Below are 16,909 nucleotides of genomic sequence, written 5' to 3'. Positions count from 1 at the left end.
TCGAGCAATTAGACGTGCTGGGGACGTATGGCGAGGCTCTAGGTTAGACTCAGACGAAGATGGTGATAGCCTCTTGATATTAATGAAAAGGGTTATTCTTGCGAAATGCGCAGCAGCTGATTAAGTCTGATGATCCCCTTTCTTGTTGGAAGGTGCGGAGATTTTTGCATGTGAAAAGGCACTGTTAAATCCCGCGGCACTTACTGAAGATTGTTCCCGGCTCAGGGTTAATGAAGTGCGGATAGAGTCTCGCTGAGCTCCCGGCAAACAAAACCACAACATGGGGAGATTTAAACCCAGAGGATCAGTGACTTAAATTAATCTCATTGACTCAGAATAAAACCAAACAAAACAGCCTTCAAATCAAATTAGGAGTCAATCAAAGAGCAATTTGCATTGTGGTGTGGGCGAGTGTATCCGTGTGAGATGTTGGGGATGTTCACTCACAGGCAGTAGGGGTAGGACATGAACATGATCTCGTGTAATTAAAAAGGACCCGATTTTTATTTTTTTGGGTGAAAGTCAGCTAAGTAAGCCTTGGATCACGTCCAAATTTTTAGGCGCCCCTGAGAAAAATGGCATTACGTTTGCAAATCGTGATTTATTTTACAACTTCTGATGGGGTAAAAAAAAAAAACAAAAACACTAAGTCTCACGACTTTAAAAAAGTTGTTTTTTTCAAAGCGCCGTACTCACTGGTCACGCGAACCTTTCGCGAAATGAAGAAAAATAACGCGCTTGAAACGGAGACTAACAGGATGCATGAAACACACCTGCAACAGGAGAGTTCTTTAACTCTGGAAATGATAGAAATTTGAACGCCTGTGCATCATGTCCTTCAGTCTCGCCGTGGTGCCAGTCTTTTCTTCTGTTCATCACAGGTTAAAAGGTGATGTGAAACCTCTGATCACAGGTTCGAGGGCAGCCGCGATGCGTCCGGAATTATTCACGGGTTGTGCCCACAGGTGACTGTTTTTAGCAGGATTAAGATCGGGGGTCAGGTCGCTGAAGGTATCAGCCAGATGCTGGTGAATGCAGCTGCTCCAGCAGTCTGCGCCTCACAGCCCGTGTGAGGAGACAGCCTCCATCAAAGCAGCCAGTGGCAGGACGTGCAGAATCATGTCACCCTTCCCGGGCTCGCATCTGCCTTGCCTGGCACCAGAAACTCACTCAACATAAGGCAGCGCAGGGCGGGATCATGAAGGAATTTCCCAGCAGAGATTTATCTTGGGAGCAGGACTGGGGGGGGGGGCATGACAAAGGACAGAGTGTTCAACCAGGACAAGGTGTCACACAGCTCACGCTAGGAACAAACTCCGATGGATATACCGCAAAGTATCGGGAAGGTGACGGACAGAGCTGAAATGTCCCTTCTAAAGTAAACTCTAGGTCTGGTTTAAGTTCAGACTTCTTCCACTACACCTCCAGTGGATGAATTCAGTGTGGAAGCAGGCTGTCGCAGCTGTGACGAGGGCCCGGCTCACTGTCCCATGTCGGGGGTGAGTACTGGAGGCACAGCATTGCACTCTGGGACAGGCCCAAAGAGCACAGCTGGAGAACTGAAACACCTCCCTTCCCCAGGTGCCAGGTAACTACAAACAGGTCTCTCAGAGGCATTTCTGAGTGAAACCATCCTCAGGTTCGCTCCCAAACACAGATCCAGTATTTCCATTAGTGAATCACAGTGAGCTTGGTCTAACGTGCTCAGTACATGACTCAAAATTCTTAATTTCAATACCATTGAAAAAGGAGAGTATGCCACAGGTCAGCTCTGGCTAAAGTGTAACAGCAACCCGATTTTTCAGACAGGTTATTAAATTGCTTATAAATATATTGACGTTATAGACAAAATGTTACTAATTTCTAATTAAGCACAAAAATCGTGAACTTTGCGAAAGTACTATAAGTCACCATGTTGCCGCAAACCCCTGGTCTCTCTACAGGCGAGAGCGAGTGTGTCCAGGAATTGCGACATGATGCAGCCCTTCCCGCTCACTAGTCTCAGTAATGTCTGATGTAATGTGATGCATGAGTGACTTAAGTGCAGGTTTTGCAGCAGACATTTCACCGCAGAAATGTTCCATGCAGAGTTAACAAGTAAGTAGTATTTGTCTCAAAGTCAAGAGCAATATTTCTATTGGAGTAAAAGAAGAGATGTATTCACATGCCTGCTTGTTTACAATGTCCCAAGGCCGCCTCAGGTCACCAGAAGTTTTGTTGCTGTATTCTGAATCGCAGAACATGGCGCTGCACAGACCTGGAAATTTAGGCTTATTTTGTAATGTAAATGAGAGGTTTTACAAGCTACGGTGCACATTTTACTTATATTGTGATTCGAAATGCCCTCATCAATGCTGATTCTTTCTAACCCCGAAATTAAAAATAGCGCTGCGGTTCCCCTTTAACGCAGAGATTTTCTTTCGGATCAAGGATGACTGAATTTACTAAAAAACAAGAAGAAACTGACTCCTACCTGCATCATTAAAAGAAACCGGAACAGCAGTGGGTCTCAGCCGGCTGTGCGCTGCACAGTTTCTGCCCTGACAGGCTTGGCTCCAGTAGCTCCAAACTCGTGAGCTGGGTCTTGTGTGCCCATTTTCTCTCCTTCGGTTCTGATCCAGTGCACCATCTCCACTGGCAGCTGTTACTTGTAGGGCTTTAAAGTAACATTCATACTTGTGTCCCAACTCAGAGACCACAATTTCCTTTTTATTGACACATTGTAGAAGGCACAACAGAGGAGCGTTGTGCATGTGTAAACACATTGACTGTAAGTTCAACTAACCTACAGTAGGAATATTCTCTTCCTGTCTAGTGTATGTCACTTTGTAAGCAAGAGTAAAGGAGGGGATTGACAACTGAAGTGTGTTCTGATTTACAGTTATTTTACTTAAGGTTTTTGCATTATGGAAAATACAACAAAATATATTAGAAACCAGTAAAGCATTTTAAATGCTACTCTACAAATGAATCTTACAAACCATATTTCAAATATAAGGTTGAAATGCCACAAACCTATTTCAAGTAAACTCTGTACATGTACAGATTTACAAAGCAACAACATTCAGGTCTAATGGATGTAATCAATTCTTCTAGATAGATCGTAACCCAAAATACAGAAAACTGTGCAGAAGAAGACAGACTAAAGAACCATAATATGTTTACAATACAAGCTGTGTGACACTGTCAATGTGAAAACAAAGTCAGCTTGACCTCCCTCCTGATCATCGACGCAATCCTGGCAGTGCTGACGTTCACACCTGATCAGCCTCTGGGTAGAAGGCTGTGGCGTGTTCTGCCACTCTACCTGTGCAGCTGCAGACAATGGGTGAAGGTTGCTCAGTTGCAGTTGGCTCTTGTTGATGGCAGTAAGTCCCGGAGGAGTCCTAGTGGTCACAGGCCAGGAGAAAAAGCTGGCCATGTCAAGACCTCATCGTTGCTTCTTCTGCGTTGTGCCACTGTAATCCTAGCACTTTGGGGTCTTGCATTGTCATACTGGAAAATCAGCTTCTGGATTGGCTTGCAGGAAAATAAAACCTTTAGCTCAAGAACTGTTGATGCATCACTGCGGGAAGGTCGCACTGATTCCCCTGCTAAAGGATATTTCTCTCCACACCGTCGCGTCACTGCTGACCCACTGATTGGCTTGAGCAACACAACAGTCAGCCTGCATGAAGCTCGACATCCCAGAAAGCTGTATCCTCGCTCGCGGTCTTCTGCCAGGTCTGTCAAAGAACACTCAACGTGAATGAAACGAATGCAACCCTCCACCGCTCCTCCAGAAGCTCTCAAACCGCTGGAGTAACGGCAGAGGCGGCGGTGGCGGCCGAGCCGTTTCACTCACTGCTGTTGCATAAATTAAAATAAAACATTTTTGTAGGGCTATTTATACTGAATTTTCACTCATTTTGGCAATTCTACCTCAAATACCAAACACCGAGCACACAGTCTGTAAAATCATATGATTTCAGATCAATATCGTATATCCTAAAGAAAGATACTACTCTTAGGGGTCCTTTGGTTGGAAACATGAGGGGCTTCCATGTTATTTTGTTTTGGAAAAACTAAAAAGACGTTTGTAATGAGCTGCACTGTATATTAGTCATTATATTTTGCCTTATCCAGTTGCTACTTGACATGACACAGCAAGAACACGTCTTCCATCAAATGTAGCATACACTGAGCTTGCCACATCTCCTTGTGGGGTACAACTGTTCTTTCTAACTTCTGTGTCCAGTAAGTTTCATTTGGGTTTAGGAAAAAAGCAAGCATTTGGTACAGCCACAGTAACTGCCTGAGCCCCAGGAAGTACTGACTCCAGCTGAAGAGATCTACATATTCGGCGTGAGCCGGCATGCATGTCACATAGGCTGTAGATATGCTGGCTTTATTAAAAATATTACAAGGCAAAATCTGAGTTCTTTAGATGCAATGTCCCTGTCCATTTCACATTCTATTTATCTCCTCATGACAAGGTTTGACACAAAACAGTTTTTAATTTCTTTCTTTTCCCTGGACATCAGGGTAAGGTGACGGAACTTTGCTCGTGACCTCGTCACTTTTTAAACAAGTGTAAGTTTACCAAAAAGTCCACGCTGATGCAAAATTTGCAAACTGCAACAAAGAAACCAGTTTTCTGAGCTATAATTATTCCCAGTTATTTTAGCAATTAAGAATCCTGCCACTCCATCATTACATTATTTATTCTGGCAGCTGGCCAGCAACTTACCTTCAATTATCATCCCTGTCTGTTTGTAAACCTATGCAGTTTACAGTAGAAAATTAAATAAAAAAAGACGCATTTGTGTATTTTTGTGCAATTTAATGACCAGCCTCTAATTGGAGTCTTTGCAGGAATAAAAAAACACTAATGTTTAGTCAAAGTTGTATCCTTCAGGTAAGCAACCCACCGCAAAAACTCCACTGTGGGAAAAAAAAACATCTATTAAATGACACTTAACACTGTAGCTACAGGAATGGCTAACTGTGCCACAGCTACATTTGTCTGGGAGTACAGCAATGAAAATTAATTAGGCTTGCAATGATGATAAATACTTTGTCTGGTCTGACGAATAAATTAACTCTCACAAAATGCACATCCTGAGTTCCAGTCCTGTGAATGCTACACTGCTCTTACACAGAATATTTAGCATCTCATTTCCACAGCCTAGCTCTGCTCTATGGTTCTGGAAGGTATTTTGTGAATCTGTAGCAATAAAATACCTAGATTAAGGCTGATGTCCTTAGGTTATGCCGGCTGATTCTGAAGTCTCAGTTTTCCGGCCTTTTTGTGAATCTTTGTCTTCTTCTTGGGATCCACTGTGTCCATTCCGCTTGAGTACTCGGATCGGAGCAAGTTCGCCACGCGCTCCTTACCGCTCAGCTTCTGGGGGGCCCTGGAATACACAGATCAATCGACAGGACAGAGTCACGCACTCCAGAACTTCGATCTTGAACGTGCCGAGCAAATCAACAAGAGATGGTTGTAAACTCCACCTCAGCCACAGTCACATGTGCTACATCTGCTGACAGATCCAGGAATTCCAGGAATAAATCTGACCTCAGTCACCAGACTGATTCAGGCCTTGTGGAAGTAGGGTGGAGTTCAAGGAAACTTTTGCTAGGAGCTTAACACTGCGTTAAAGCATACTTCACATCTTTTATATAAAAAGGTCACGTTCTGCTGCCTTCTAATAAAGGCCCAATTCCCACGACAACAGGACTTCACAGAGAACACAGGCGAGGAGAGAGAGGGGGTGAATAACGGAGAGAACAAAGCAGAGACAAGAGGGTCTTGTGAAAGGATTCCCTTCGGCCAGGCTGCATTAAAAAGCCATGTCCCCCCCAGCAGGGGACAATGTCAAACAGGCAGGGAGCAATTACCTAATCAATACGTCCTGGTGCTGCGGTCTGCCTGGAGACCGGGAGTCATGGAGACCTACACCGCCTCTGCCCAGAGGAAGCTTCGGCTTCTGCGCTCATTCATCCCCGCGGGTAAGCCTCTGCAGTTACTCCGCGCCGCTCCGGAGGGACCGCTGCTGGCTGGGAGAGGCTGGGATAGAGTCCCCTGCCACTGCCACAGCATGGCCGCCTGGCAGACCGCAGCACCCGGACGTATTGATTAGGTAATTGCGCCTGGCCTGTTTGACATTGTCCCCTGCTGGGGGGCGGACAGGGCTTTTTAACGCTGGCTGGCCACAGGGAATCCTCTCCTCTCGCCTCTGCCTGGTTCTCTCCGTTATCCAGTCCTCCTCCTGGCCTCCGAGCTGGATGACCGAGTGAAAGACCCTCCCATGTACCTCCCACGCTGCAGAGGGTGACCCAGGTGCACCGGGTGAATCGGGATCAGTGCAAAGCCTTCTTGTGTGGAGAAACTTGTGTGTGTGTGGGGGGATACTTATAAATAAAAAATAAAGCATGCATTTTCTTTGACACTGCTCTAAACTTAATGGCTAGCCCACTGCACTTCCACTACGGCACACGCAAGAAGGCAGGAGGCAGGAGCTTCTCGGCACCTGCGTCCCCCTGCGTGACCCCGCTGACCCAGCTGGGAGTCCAACGGATGTTTCAGGGCAGAAGGAAAGGGAAGGGGGCTCATAAATAAGACAGGATGCACGGGAGACTCTGGCCTTGTGTTTTCCATGCTCTCCGTACAGAGGCTGGTCTTGCATGGTCTGTATGTACGGGGGGGGGGGGGGGGAGGGAGCGAGGGAGGCTGGTGTCCATGGCGGCTGAAGGCGGGGGGCTCGCTCTGTAACCACCTCATTAGGAGGCGTCTGTCAGGACGGCCGCAGCAGGGGGCCGCCACCGCAGACACCTGTAATGAAGTCTCACCTGACGGGGGGGAGTGGGCACAGCCAGCCCCCCCCCCACCTCCCCCTCCGGGGCACAAGCGTGAGGACTCCTGTGGGGCAGGAGGTGCAGGCGCGCTGTTCCCCAGCCCTGGAGCCCCAGCAACCCGCAGCGCTCCCCGGCTCCTTCAGACGCAACCGCAGCAGGACCTGCAGGACCTGCAGCCCGGCACAGCCGGCTGGGCGCAAGCCGAATGTTCAACACAAACCAGAACAGGGCGTTGCTTCACCATGGACGCTGCAGATGTAGGTTTGTTGCGATCGTAACAGACTGCGTTTTCCAAGCCAGGTTACGGTCTCTTTAGCTCAGACTGAGCCGCACAATGAAGATGCTTCATTGCCTGCTCTCAAAGGCTAGATCTCGTCTCTCGAGTTGCCCTCACTCCACCGTGGCCGGCCCGCGGGGACATTCCTGTTGTCCTGCTCGATGGGTGGAATTGAGTCTTTTTCATCAGGGCACAATGACATTTATTAGCAACACTGCCGAACAGCCCACACGAGCCCAGCAGTGCTGAACGAGCGGCACTGCGGTGAGCTGGGAGCTTGAAGGGGTCACTTAACACTCACTGCTACAGCACTGCCCATACCTTGACCCCCACCTGCCCCTGGAGACCCCAGAGCTAGCCAGGCAGCTGTGTGTGATCAGGCCGAGAGGGCCAGCTCTGCGTTTCTAAATGTCACTTGTAAACTGAACACTGAACTGGAGAGAGATTCAAGGGGAAGGATGTGTGTGAGGAGAGGCGGAGCAGAGACAGGCCGCCCGGGTTGATAATGAGGTTTTCACACAATTTTGAACAACACAGCACCGCTGGGCGAAGGTTTCTTGTGACTGGAAACACAAGGTTCTCTAATGAGTACCAGCAAAAGGTGTAGAAGTCATCTTATTTAACGCACTTTGCCATCACTCCTCTGCCACACACTTACTTTTCTAAGAAAAACACTTCCTGCGGAGGGGGGCTGTATTCTCGCAGGCCTCTAGCATGCTGCTCTCCTCTTAAATCTTACTCAACTGCCACTACTGCGAGCGTTTTCCAGCTTCCAGGTCGATTCTGAAGACTGCAAACCACTGATGTCTCCGCGAGGTTCCCATACGCCTTTAAAAAAAGAGGCACACAAGCGTACCTGTGTACCACGTAAATGATCCCCTCTAATCCAGAAAACGAGCTCACAGACATGGCAGGATTACTGCATAAGCAAGGAAGTGTCCTAATTGAGGAAAACAAATCTTTGTCCAAATAACGTGCACTCATCCTCCTTGAACTGGCGCACAAACGGTGCTTTACACCAGCTGCAGACGAGGGAACGGTAAGACAGTCTCTTCAGATCAGAGGAAATACATGTCACTGGAGGGAAAGGAAAAAAAAACAAAGATCTCGATTTGCAAAACATGGAAAGTGTTTTTTTTCCCCTCGTTTGCTTGAAGTGGCAACTGTAAGAGAGCCTGATGAGTTTTGCCGCGTGGCAGGAGGAGATGGTGAAACAGGCAGATTGCCTCTGCCTGGCTGGACAGCTCAACCACCTCACCTGAAAGACTGAACTAGCTCAGTGTGGCACCAATCGCCACGACACCTTTATAACCTTCCCTTCCCGTCACCGGAGCTCACAAGATCACACTGCTTTGTTCCATCTGTAAGATACAGGTTCCTCACAAGTGCTCAACAAAAACCTACAGAAAAATTCCCAAAACAAAGACAGTTAAAAAAAAAAAATCAGACTGATAAGACCAAACTGCTTGCTTTGATTGGCACCCCCAGGTCACAGCACGCAGTCTATAAGAACCTTAACAAGTTAAGAAAAATAACTTGACCACCTCCAGGAAATTTGATGCTGATCGTAAAATGTCATGTTTTCTCTTAGACGGGATTGATGCAAACTCTCGTGGTTAGAAAGTGAAAAGGACAGCGACTACAGCAGCTTTAGTGCGACGGGTGAGGGACGCTCACAAACGGCAGCCGAGCCAAACGGAGTCTTCTTTTGCACTTGTTTAAATCCCATTAACTGAAATTACACACCTTAGCATCTCCCGTCGTGCAGTCACCCCCCTCACCGCGGCCGCCTCACGGGCACCCTCGACAGCAGGTCCGAGGAGCGCTCGCGTTAATTAGGCAGAGGTGTCTGCCCGCCCCGCCCCGCCCTGCCCGGCCCCGCGTCTGCGCCACGCCAGCCGCCAGACCGCAGCGCTGGCTGACAGCCGGGCCGCGGCTTGCGCGCTGACCCTCTGGGGGCCACCAGATGACCACTAATCATCCCGGACCGCCGACGCTCCAGCAGACCCCAAGCCGAACCCAAGCCGACAGGCTCTAACTCATTACCCCAGCAGCGCTGCCCAGGTCATTAACTGTGTGAAACCACACTAGCAACCAGTCGGCATCCCTGTATCCCTGCAAACACTGCTGCTGGAGTTAACCCTTCACACCCCTGCAGCCTCAGACGAGTGCCGTCTTTGTCCTGTGCTCCACTACCGGGAGCAGCAGGAATAGCGTAGCTACCGGAGCCAGAATGAGTGGCCAGGGCCTTGCTCAATCTCTCAGTCACAAGAGGTTCAGAAGGGAGGAAGTGAAGGACCTCAGAGATGCAGATGGAGAAGAGGGTTGACTGAGGTTCTCACTGATGACTTTGCACACGGGTTTGAGGGACATGATGACACGCCACAGGTGAAAAGGCAACCCCACTCTGATCTACACGATTGCAGCGTATCCGAGGACGCAGTGCTAAAAGGTCAAGAACTTCAGCCAAACACATCACCCGAACTACAGTCCACACATTACAGCAATTACTCACCGGTGTTAAAAGAAATGAGGAAAGTTACTCAAGGACCAATTCCTAGGATGTTTCAAATACCTCTTAAGCCAGAGGATGGCCTTACTGATTAGTACACTGAAATTGTATTGCCCACTGACTAAAAAGGGATCAAAACTGAGCCAGATTATCAGCATTACCTCAAATATAAAACAGAAGAACATTAATTATATTTCTATGGGCAACTGAAGACTGCTTCAGACAACTTTAGAGGGTAAGGATTGGTGTAAAATATAGTTCTTAATGATCTAGGACTCCCATCTCTAAACCCTGGCATCAGATCAATTAGCTTCTAACTACCAAACAGGCCAGATTGACCAAAAAGCCTCTTCTTGTCTGCACTCTTTCTTATGTTCAAAGAAATGTGTTCACATGGGTATAGGACTGATTTGAAAGCACTCGGCAGAGGAGACTGGAGTGAGGATATTATTGGGGTACCTCAAGGGTCAGTTTTAGGACCAATGCTCCTTCTCATTGATGTCAATGATCTCGACACTGTATATAGCCGGTACAATGGTCAGATTTGCAGAAAATACAAAAAAGGCAGAGCTGCAAATAGCACCACAACAGCAAAAGCAATTCAAGAGAACATGGACAAATTCAGGACTGGATCATCTCCTGGCAACTTCTGAGAAGGACAAAGCAAGGTATAATGTGTAGGAAGCATTGAAAATTAAATGGGTAGCACTGACACAGAAGAAGCAAAGCACAGCAGTTTGTTTCTATTCTTCAGCTAGACAGGGTGGGGAGGCAATCAAAAATGCCAACAAAACATTCTGATACACCACTGAAATTCACAGAAAGTCATGGAAAAATTACACAAGGCATTAGTCAGAGCTAATTTGGAATATTGTGATCTGGTCACCACACTACAAGAAAAACATTCCTGCTTTAGAGGCAACACAAACAGAGAACAACCAGCCCATATCCTGGTCTGATGGGTAGGTTGTGTTTGGGTAGACAAAGGGAACTGGATCCTTTTAGCCTGAGACAGAGATAATGATGTGAAGATGTGATTCGGGTATTGAAAATCCTGAAAGACACTGATCAAATCAAAGGCCTTATCCAACATCAGCAGTAACACAAGAACATAATGACACAAAGGGAAATTAAGTTAAGGGGCATGCAAAACAGGAGACACTTCCTGACACAGAGGACTGTGGGAGTGTGGAACCAGCTACCTAATCGCGTCTCTGAGGGATCTCTTAAGAAACCGATATATGGAATATATATATATGGAATCTTACATGTTGAAGTTTTAACAGAAACAGAAATAAGCAGTTTTATATTTCAGTGCCGATATTATCCATGATCTATTATCTCAATCAGCTAGTAAGATAATATGATTAAGTTTAAGATTTTACACACAGCACACACCGAGTTAAGGAGAACTTGGAATGGGCATTTTTTATTCACATGCTCTTAGTATTACAAATCTTTGTATTGTGTATATATATTTTATGTGTATTGGTTGTAAATTTTGAGACTCATGTATTCTTCCACAGATTTATTAAAGGGCGTGTAGATCTTTAGACTGAAATGCAAAATAGTGAATTCATTTTTCACAAATGAGGCTAGCTTCACTGTCCTTTTGAAAATAACGCCACCAGACTCCTCTTTCTCGCTCCGCAGGAAAAAAAAACATTTTTGACCACAAGACCGAAAAAAAACAATTTGGGGATTAAACTACTGAATTATTAAATCATCATAACCAATCTTTCCCTTGAAAAATGCATTGCAAAATGAAACCCTGTGTTTGGTTCAGCATTTATGAATCAGGACATTTGCTGAGATTTAATTACTGTGCATTAGGCAGGGGGTGTGACTGCTATTTGCTGTGACCTTACATATAGACATCGTAAGGTTAGCGACTGAAGTCTGTGCAGGCCTCAGCCAAGAAAGCCCAGCAGTGGGAGATCTGAGCGAGTCTGTGCCAGCCAGCGGGACAGCGTGCTGCTGTGGGCATCACATCCTCTCAGCCTCCAGCATGTGACCGAAGGCAGATTACATCAGGAAATCTCTTGAGCCAGCAGTGGCACATTGCAAAGACAGAGAAGAAAAAAGCCCCACCGCCTTTCTTTCCAGCTACAGATCCATGTTCTCCTGTCGAGAAATCCCCTTCCCCCATATTCTCCTTTTCTTTTCCAAGCCCTGATTCAAAATCTGAAGCACGGGACAGTATCAGGCTTCTGAGCCTGAGAGGTCTCTTGTACAACCTACCAGCCGTGAACCCTAGAATGACCACCAGATCTTGTCCTTTGCTCTGTGATCCCAGTTTGAATGTTAAGGGATGCTTTTTCGAAGAAGAAAAAAAACTTTCAAAATGTAAAAACAAATTCCCTGCCATGGCAATTCGTGAGATAAGCCCGTGTCTTTAAATTTGAGAAACTAGAGTTAAGAAACTGGGGGGTGTTACTGGTCTGCCAACACTTGGAGCCCATCCTCATAAAAAAAAGTCACTTGCACAGGCACACACGCAAAAAAAAAAACACACAACTCAAACCTTGTCAGCTGCCAAGACAGGGAAGGCTCACCGGAGAGCCTGCCAGACGTGGAGCATTAGCATTGCGACAGGGGACCTAGCTGGCTGGAGCGGTCCCTCTCTGGCCTGCGGCTCTTTGATCTCTCACGAAGGCAGGCTCCCTGGCTTGCTCACGCTGCCAAGCCTGCGCCCACACCGGTACACCGGGCAGGGCCCCCAAGGCCAGGCCCGCAGACCCCCGGCACCCCCAGTTCTGCTCCCCTCACGCCAGCGCACGCCTAGGTCCCCCTCGAAAATCCTTTAGGAAAGGAGGTGTTAGAATTTAGATCTAATTTCAATGCACTGTGCAATTATCTCTGAAGAGGGACCCACAGGCAGGGCGACGACACGCGTACAGTTCGAACTCTCAAGACTGACTGACGGACTAATGACGGGGAGCAGGGAGAAAGAGTCAAGGGGAGACAGCAAAGTCCTGCAGGCGGATGGATAACAGGGAAACGAAATGTGGATAAGCTCCCACCCAAGAAGGCAGGACAAGACCGAGCACCGTCAGGGTGCCCTTATATACTGTACATGACACAGTTTATGGCAGCACGCACATAATGCACTAACCTAACCCTACCCCCGCAAGGCCAGGAGCACAGGACGCTGGAGCTGTAAATTCTAATGGAAGTGCCTCCTTCCACACAGGGATGGTGGACATTCAAGGAGGAACAAAAGTGCAGAAACAAGAGGGGCTCTCCGGTAACCGCGCAGCTGTCAGGCTCATCTTTGTCACGCAGCCTCTCCGGTTACAGCCCTGAGACTGCTTCAGCCTGACGGGCTGCTGCACACTGGGGCGGCCAGCCCCGCCCCCAGCCCAGCTCAGCCCCGCCCAGCCCAGCCAGCCCCGCCCCCAGCCCATCTCAGCCCCGCCCAGCCCCGCCCCCAGGGGGCGTCACTCTGCGGGGGCCCAGAAGAAACACTGCCACAGATAAAGCAGCCACTGTAAAGCACGTCCGCTGGCGATGGGGCCAGTTGGGGGGGGGGGGGGGGGGGGGTGACATGTTTTTGATTTGAAATGGGGTTTATTTCAAAATAAACAGGCTTTCCCCCCCCTCCCACCAGCTGAGAAATGTATTTTTCTATTTCCTTTTCATCCATCATCATCATATCGTGTTCTTCAGCCAATGCGAGTTTTATACAGGCTGCCAGCTTCCCTAAGACACACTCCTCTGGCTCTGGCCGCTCCTCAGCGGTGCTTCACCACATCTCTCAGAGCTGTACAGCAGACCAGCGCTTACAAACACCTGACAGTAGCTTATTTTTGCACATTCTTTTCGTAACAGTGTGTTTTTGGGGGTTGTGCATGTGTGTTTTAGTGTTTTCCATTTGTTTACTGCAGAAAAATGTTAGAAACCAAGCATGGTCAACTTAAAATGCACAAAAAGACTACTGTGTATATGAATTTAAAGCACAGTATTACCTAAACAATACTGTACACATTACTTTACCTTATTTAATGCAAAGCACAATAAATTACATTTGATACAGTACCAATCAGTATGATATATTTCCGCCAGATTGGCCTGGGAGAACGTTATGAACTGGATTACAAACCTAAAAAACACTGATCGACTGGTCTGATTATCTGGAACCTCACTACAAGTTCTTGCAGAGCCACAAAAATGCTTTTTGCAGATTAAGCACTTGATGAGACAGATCCCTGACCTCCCTGTCCCCCCAGTCCCGATGTCACTGCGTTGTCCCCGGCCCCAGACTGGCTCCCGGTCTAACCCTCCTCCCAGTTCTCACCTGCTGGGGGCCTTCCTGGTCCTGCTGCGGGGGGCGGCGCCCAGCCCCGACCCCAGGCCCCGGGGCGCGTCCCTGAGACCGAAGCTCTTGGCGGCGTGGCCCAGGTGGAGAGTCCGGATGTGGAAGATGTGTTTGAGGGCGGCGGGGTACGTGGTGTAGGCCCGCAGGAAGGACTGCAGAGCTGCGCAGACGCGAACGCAGGCGGTCAGTTAACCACCGGCAGACAACAACTTCCCCCCCACTGCACATTCCAACAAGCTACAGCTTGAGGCCTGGCATTCAAAGCCTCCTGCGCCAGAGCAGAAACAAGCCCTTAACTGACTGAGACGCCAATATAAAATACGGGAGAGCAAAAGAAGAATCAACCGACAGCTGGAATGGACGGTATCTGGGGCCATGAAAACTGGAGCAAGCCTGGCACAGGAGCAAAAGGCCTTTCTGAACATCACTGTATTTGTCCTCTAGCTCTGCAGGGGCACTGCTACTGTATGTACTATTTTATCACAGGTGAACACTAACTTTGGAGCCACACGGGCGCCTGAAATAATGGGGAAACACTCTAACGCCGCTGAATTAAAAGTGTGCATTTAATCTTTTACAGCTTGGCGATACGTCGCCTTGAGAGGTGCTTGTAGTTCCTGTTCAAGAACAGGTAGGAATTCATTCCTCCTCTCGTACACTTTAGAGTTTCTTGACATTTCGATTTGGCATCCAGGTTTAATCTGTCATCCTCTGATCTTAAGTTCTCCTTCTTAACCGTGAGCCACAGGGTTGACTGACAAAGTATATATCCCCCTTTAAAAACTGACTCATTGTTGTTATATGAAACATACTCCCTTGGCTTTCTGGTCAATAATTGCTTGATATATCCATCACCGCCTTGCTATTTACTCTGTTTTTGCAGAAGCCTGGGCTCTATTTTCCCAGGCTATGATTGAGCGAGCTATTTTCATGCACGGAGATAGACAGTTAAAACTGGGAGGCTAATATCTGTTTGATCAAAGTTTATGTGAAATTTCCCGGGAGCGCCGAGGGAGCGAGCGTTTATGAACTGTAATAAAAAGAGTCATTTTCACGGGCGGACCAGGTAGCTTGGCAGGGGATTTGGTTAAGTCTCTGTTTGCCGGGAAAAGAGCGCATTCATTTCAGATCAATGAGCTGCTGGAGAGGATAATGGCTCCACTGTATCCCCTTCTCCTGCACAACACAGCCAGGCAGCAAAGCGTTAAAGAGACAGCAGCCACTCAGACAAGGCCTAGCCAGCGCTGCCAGCAACTGTATTACTGGTCTGGCCTCTGCCAGTAAAGCTGGCATGACTGGGGGCCAGTGGTACATTAACAGGACTCAAGGGTGGCCCAGACAATACATTGGTTGAAGTGTCTGCAAAGGCTGTCGTAACTGCTTAATGATCTCAAAGGCAACCTAGACTTTAATATTAAAAACTTTACAAATTCCAATGTAATCAGATTCAAACTGCGAAGGCACAATTTGGCTGGCCGTGGGTCCCAAATGCCAGGTCTGCTTTTCATACGAATGCTATCATTTCAGCACACCCCAACATCCTGAAAAGCACTGCAAAATGGCTCTCATCACTCAAACCCAATAAAGGTTAATACAAGCCAAAGATATCAACCACAATATTAGTGAGCTGAGTTTGCATGAAGTTTCTAAGTCATTACTGTTAGCACAAAATAACTGCTTTGGCTTTCTCTCGAGTAGCTGAGTTTCCTAAAAGGCTCTTATTGGTAGTGAGGCTCAATGAGAGGCTCCTGTGAAGAAAGATGCCTTCTTTCGAGACGATTACCTCTAACTCAGTAAAAGACTTTTTTTCTTGAGGGAGAGGGCTTTAACCATTTTCTGACATTGAAGGGAAATAAGCACTTCTGCAGGATTTAAGTCACAGATCACGGCCCTTTCCCTGTTGCACATGGACTCGTACTGCCACCTGCCAACATGCTAGGACTGCTCTTCACGTTCACAAGAGCGTCAGCCAGGTGCTCTGGACCGTCGCGCTCTCTCCACGCCCTGGGGCGGAGCACTGACCTTTCTTGGCGGCCTGGACGCTCTCTGCGCCCGAGTGAACGGCACTCTCGAGCTCCGACTGCAGCACCGTGGCGCGCACCCGGACCTGCTGCTGCAGGGCCGCCGGAGACTTCTGCAGGGAAAACAACAGACAGAAGAAAAATAGCGCATTAAAAACACACACACACACACACACACAAACGGACGAGCAGCTGCTCACAAGCGCTCCACGCGCAATGTGCTCACGCAGACGCGGAAGACCAAATTATTGAGGCGGGTTCGGAGTGGAATAATAAAGCAGGTTCTTAAGATTTTAATAAGAATAAAATGAAACAGTAACCACCAAGGGGCCAACTGGGTTAATCCCTTCAATATTACTGAAAATAAAGAGGAAAGAAATCAGGGCTTTCTCTCCCAGAAAAGGCCACTGCGTGCCTGAACAATTACAGCCTGCCCTGCCTCATCTCTTTTCACACCCCCACTGCAGCAGTGCCTGGACACCTGCTGAGGCTGCATCTCACCCTGATCAGGCACCAGGGCTCGCCGATCCACTGGATGGGCTACTGAGGAGCAGCACGTGTTCGTGTCATTAAACACCTTGTAGAAAATAGAGTATATCCTCAGTGTAGCGATTCCTGATCAATGTTTTTTTCTGCATATTTTTTTACAAACTCTTTTAACATGACAACAAATCCACGGACGTCACAGATGGCAGGAAAATGAACATAATTTTTTCTGCGTCTGACGTATTAAGTGGCAACACCTTGGGAACGAGTTTAATTAACACTGATGATGTAATCTGATGAAACCCGTGTGTAGACCACAGGCAGAGGAAACAGAGTGGTAAATAAATCTGTCGTGTGATACACAACTTCAACATATTTTGAATCTGAAGTGCACGTTATAATCCTTACCTTTATTAAGTGATCAAAGAAAAACTCAGGCGTAGCAACCTTGACCA

The 16,909-nt window shown here is 47.7% G+C and overlaps 1 protein-coding gene across 1 annotated transcript in view; it reads right to left on the bottom strand.

The window, feature by feature from the left end:
• Nucleotides 1-2,864: 2,864 nt before the first annotated feature.
• ddx31 (DEAD-box helicase 31) overlaps nucleotides 2,865-16,909 on the bottom strand; it is a 34,208-nt gene continuing 20,163 nt past the window's right edge. The window contains exons 19-22 of the mRNA XM_088940774.1: nucleotides 15,970-16,081; nucleotides 13,927-14,107; nucleotides 5,224-5,396; nucleotides 2,865-3,725 (exon numbers count right to left, since the gene is read on the bottom strand). Of these exons, the coding sequence (XP_088796900.1) occupies nucleotides 5,249-5,396; nucleotides 13,927-14,107; nucleotides 15,970-16,081 (441 nt within the window). The 3' untranslated portion in view covers nucleotides 2,865-3,725; nucleotides 5,224-5,248. The remainder of the gene's footprint in view (nucleotides 3,726-5,223; nucleotides 5,397-13,926; nucleotides 14,108-15,969; nucleotides 16,082-16,909) is intronic.

This window comes from Atractosteus spatula, chromosome 23 (genome assembly GCF_055471065.1).
Source record: "Atractosteus spatula isolate fAtrSpa1 chromosome 23, fAtrSpa1.hap1, whole genome shotgun sequence".
NCBI classification, from domain to species: Eukaryota; Metazoa; Chordata; class Actinopteri; order Semionotiformes; family Lepisosteidae; genus Atractosteus; species Atractosteus spatula.
Note: the sequence above shows the minus strand (reverse complement) of the source record. Positions and strands in the feature narration are given on the sequence as shown.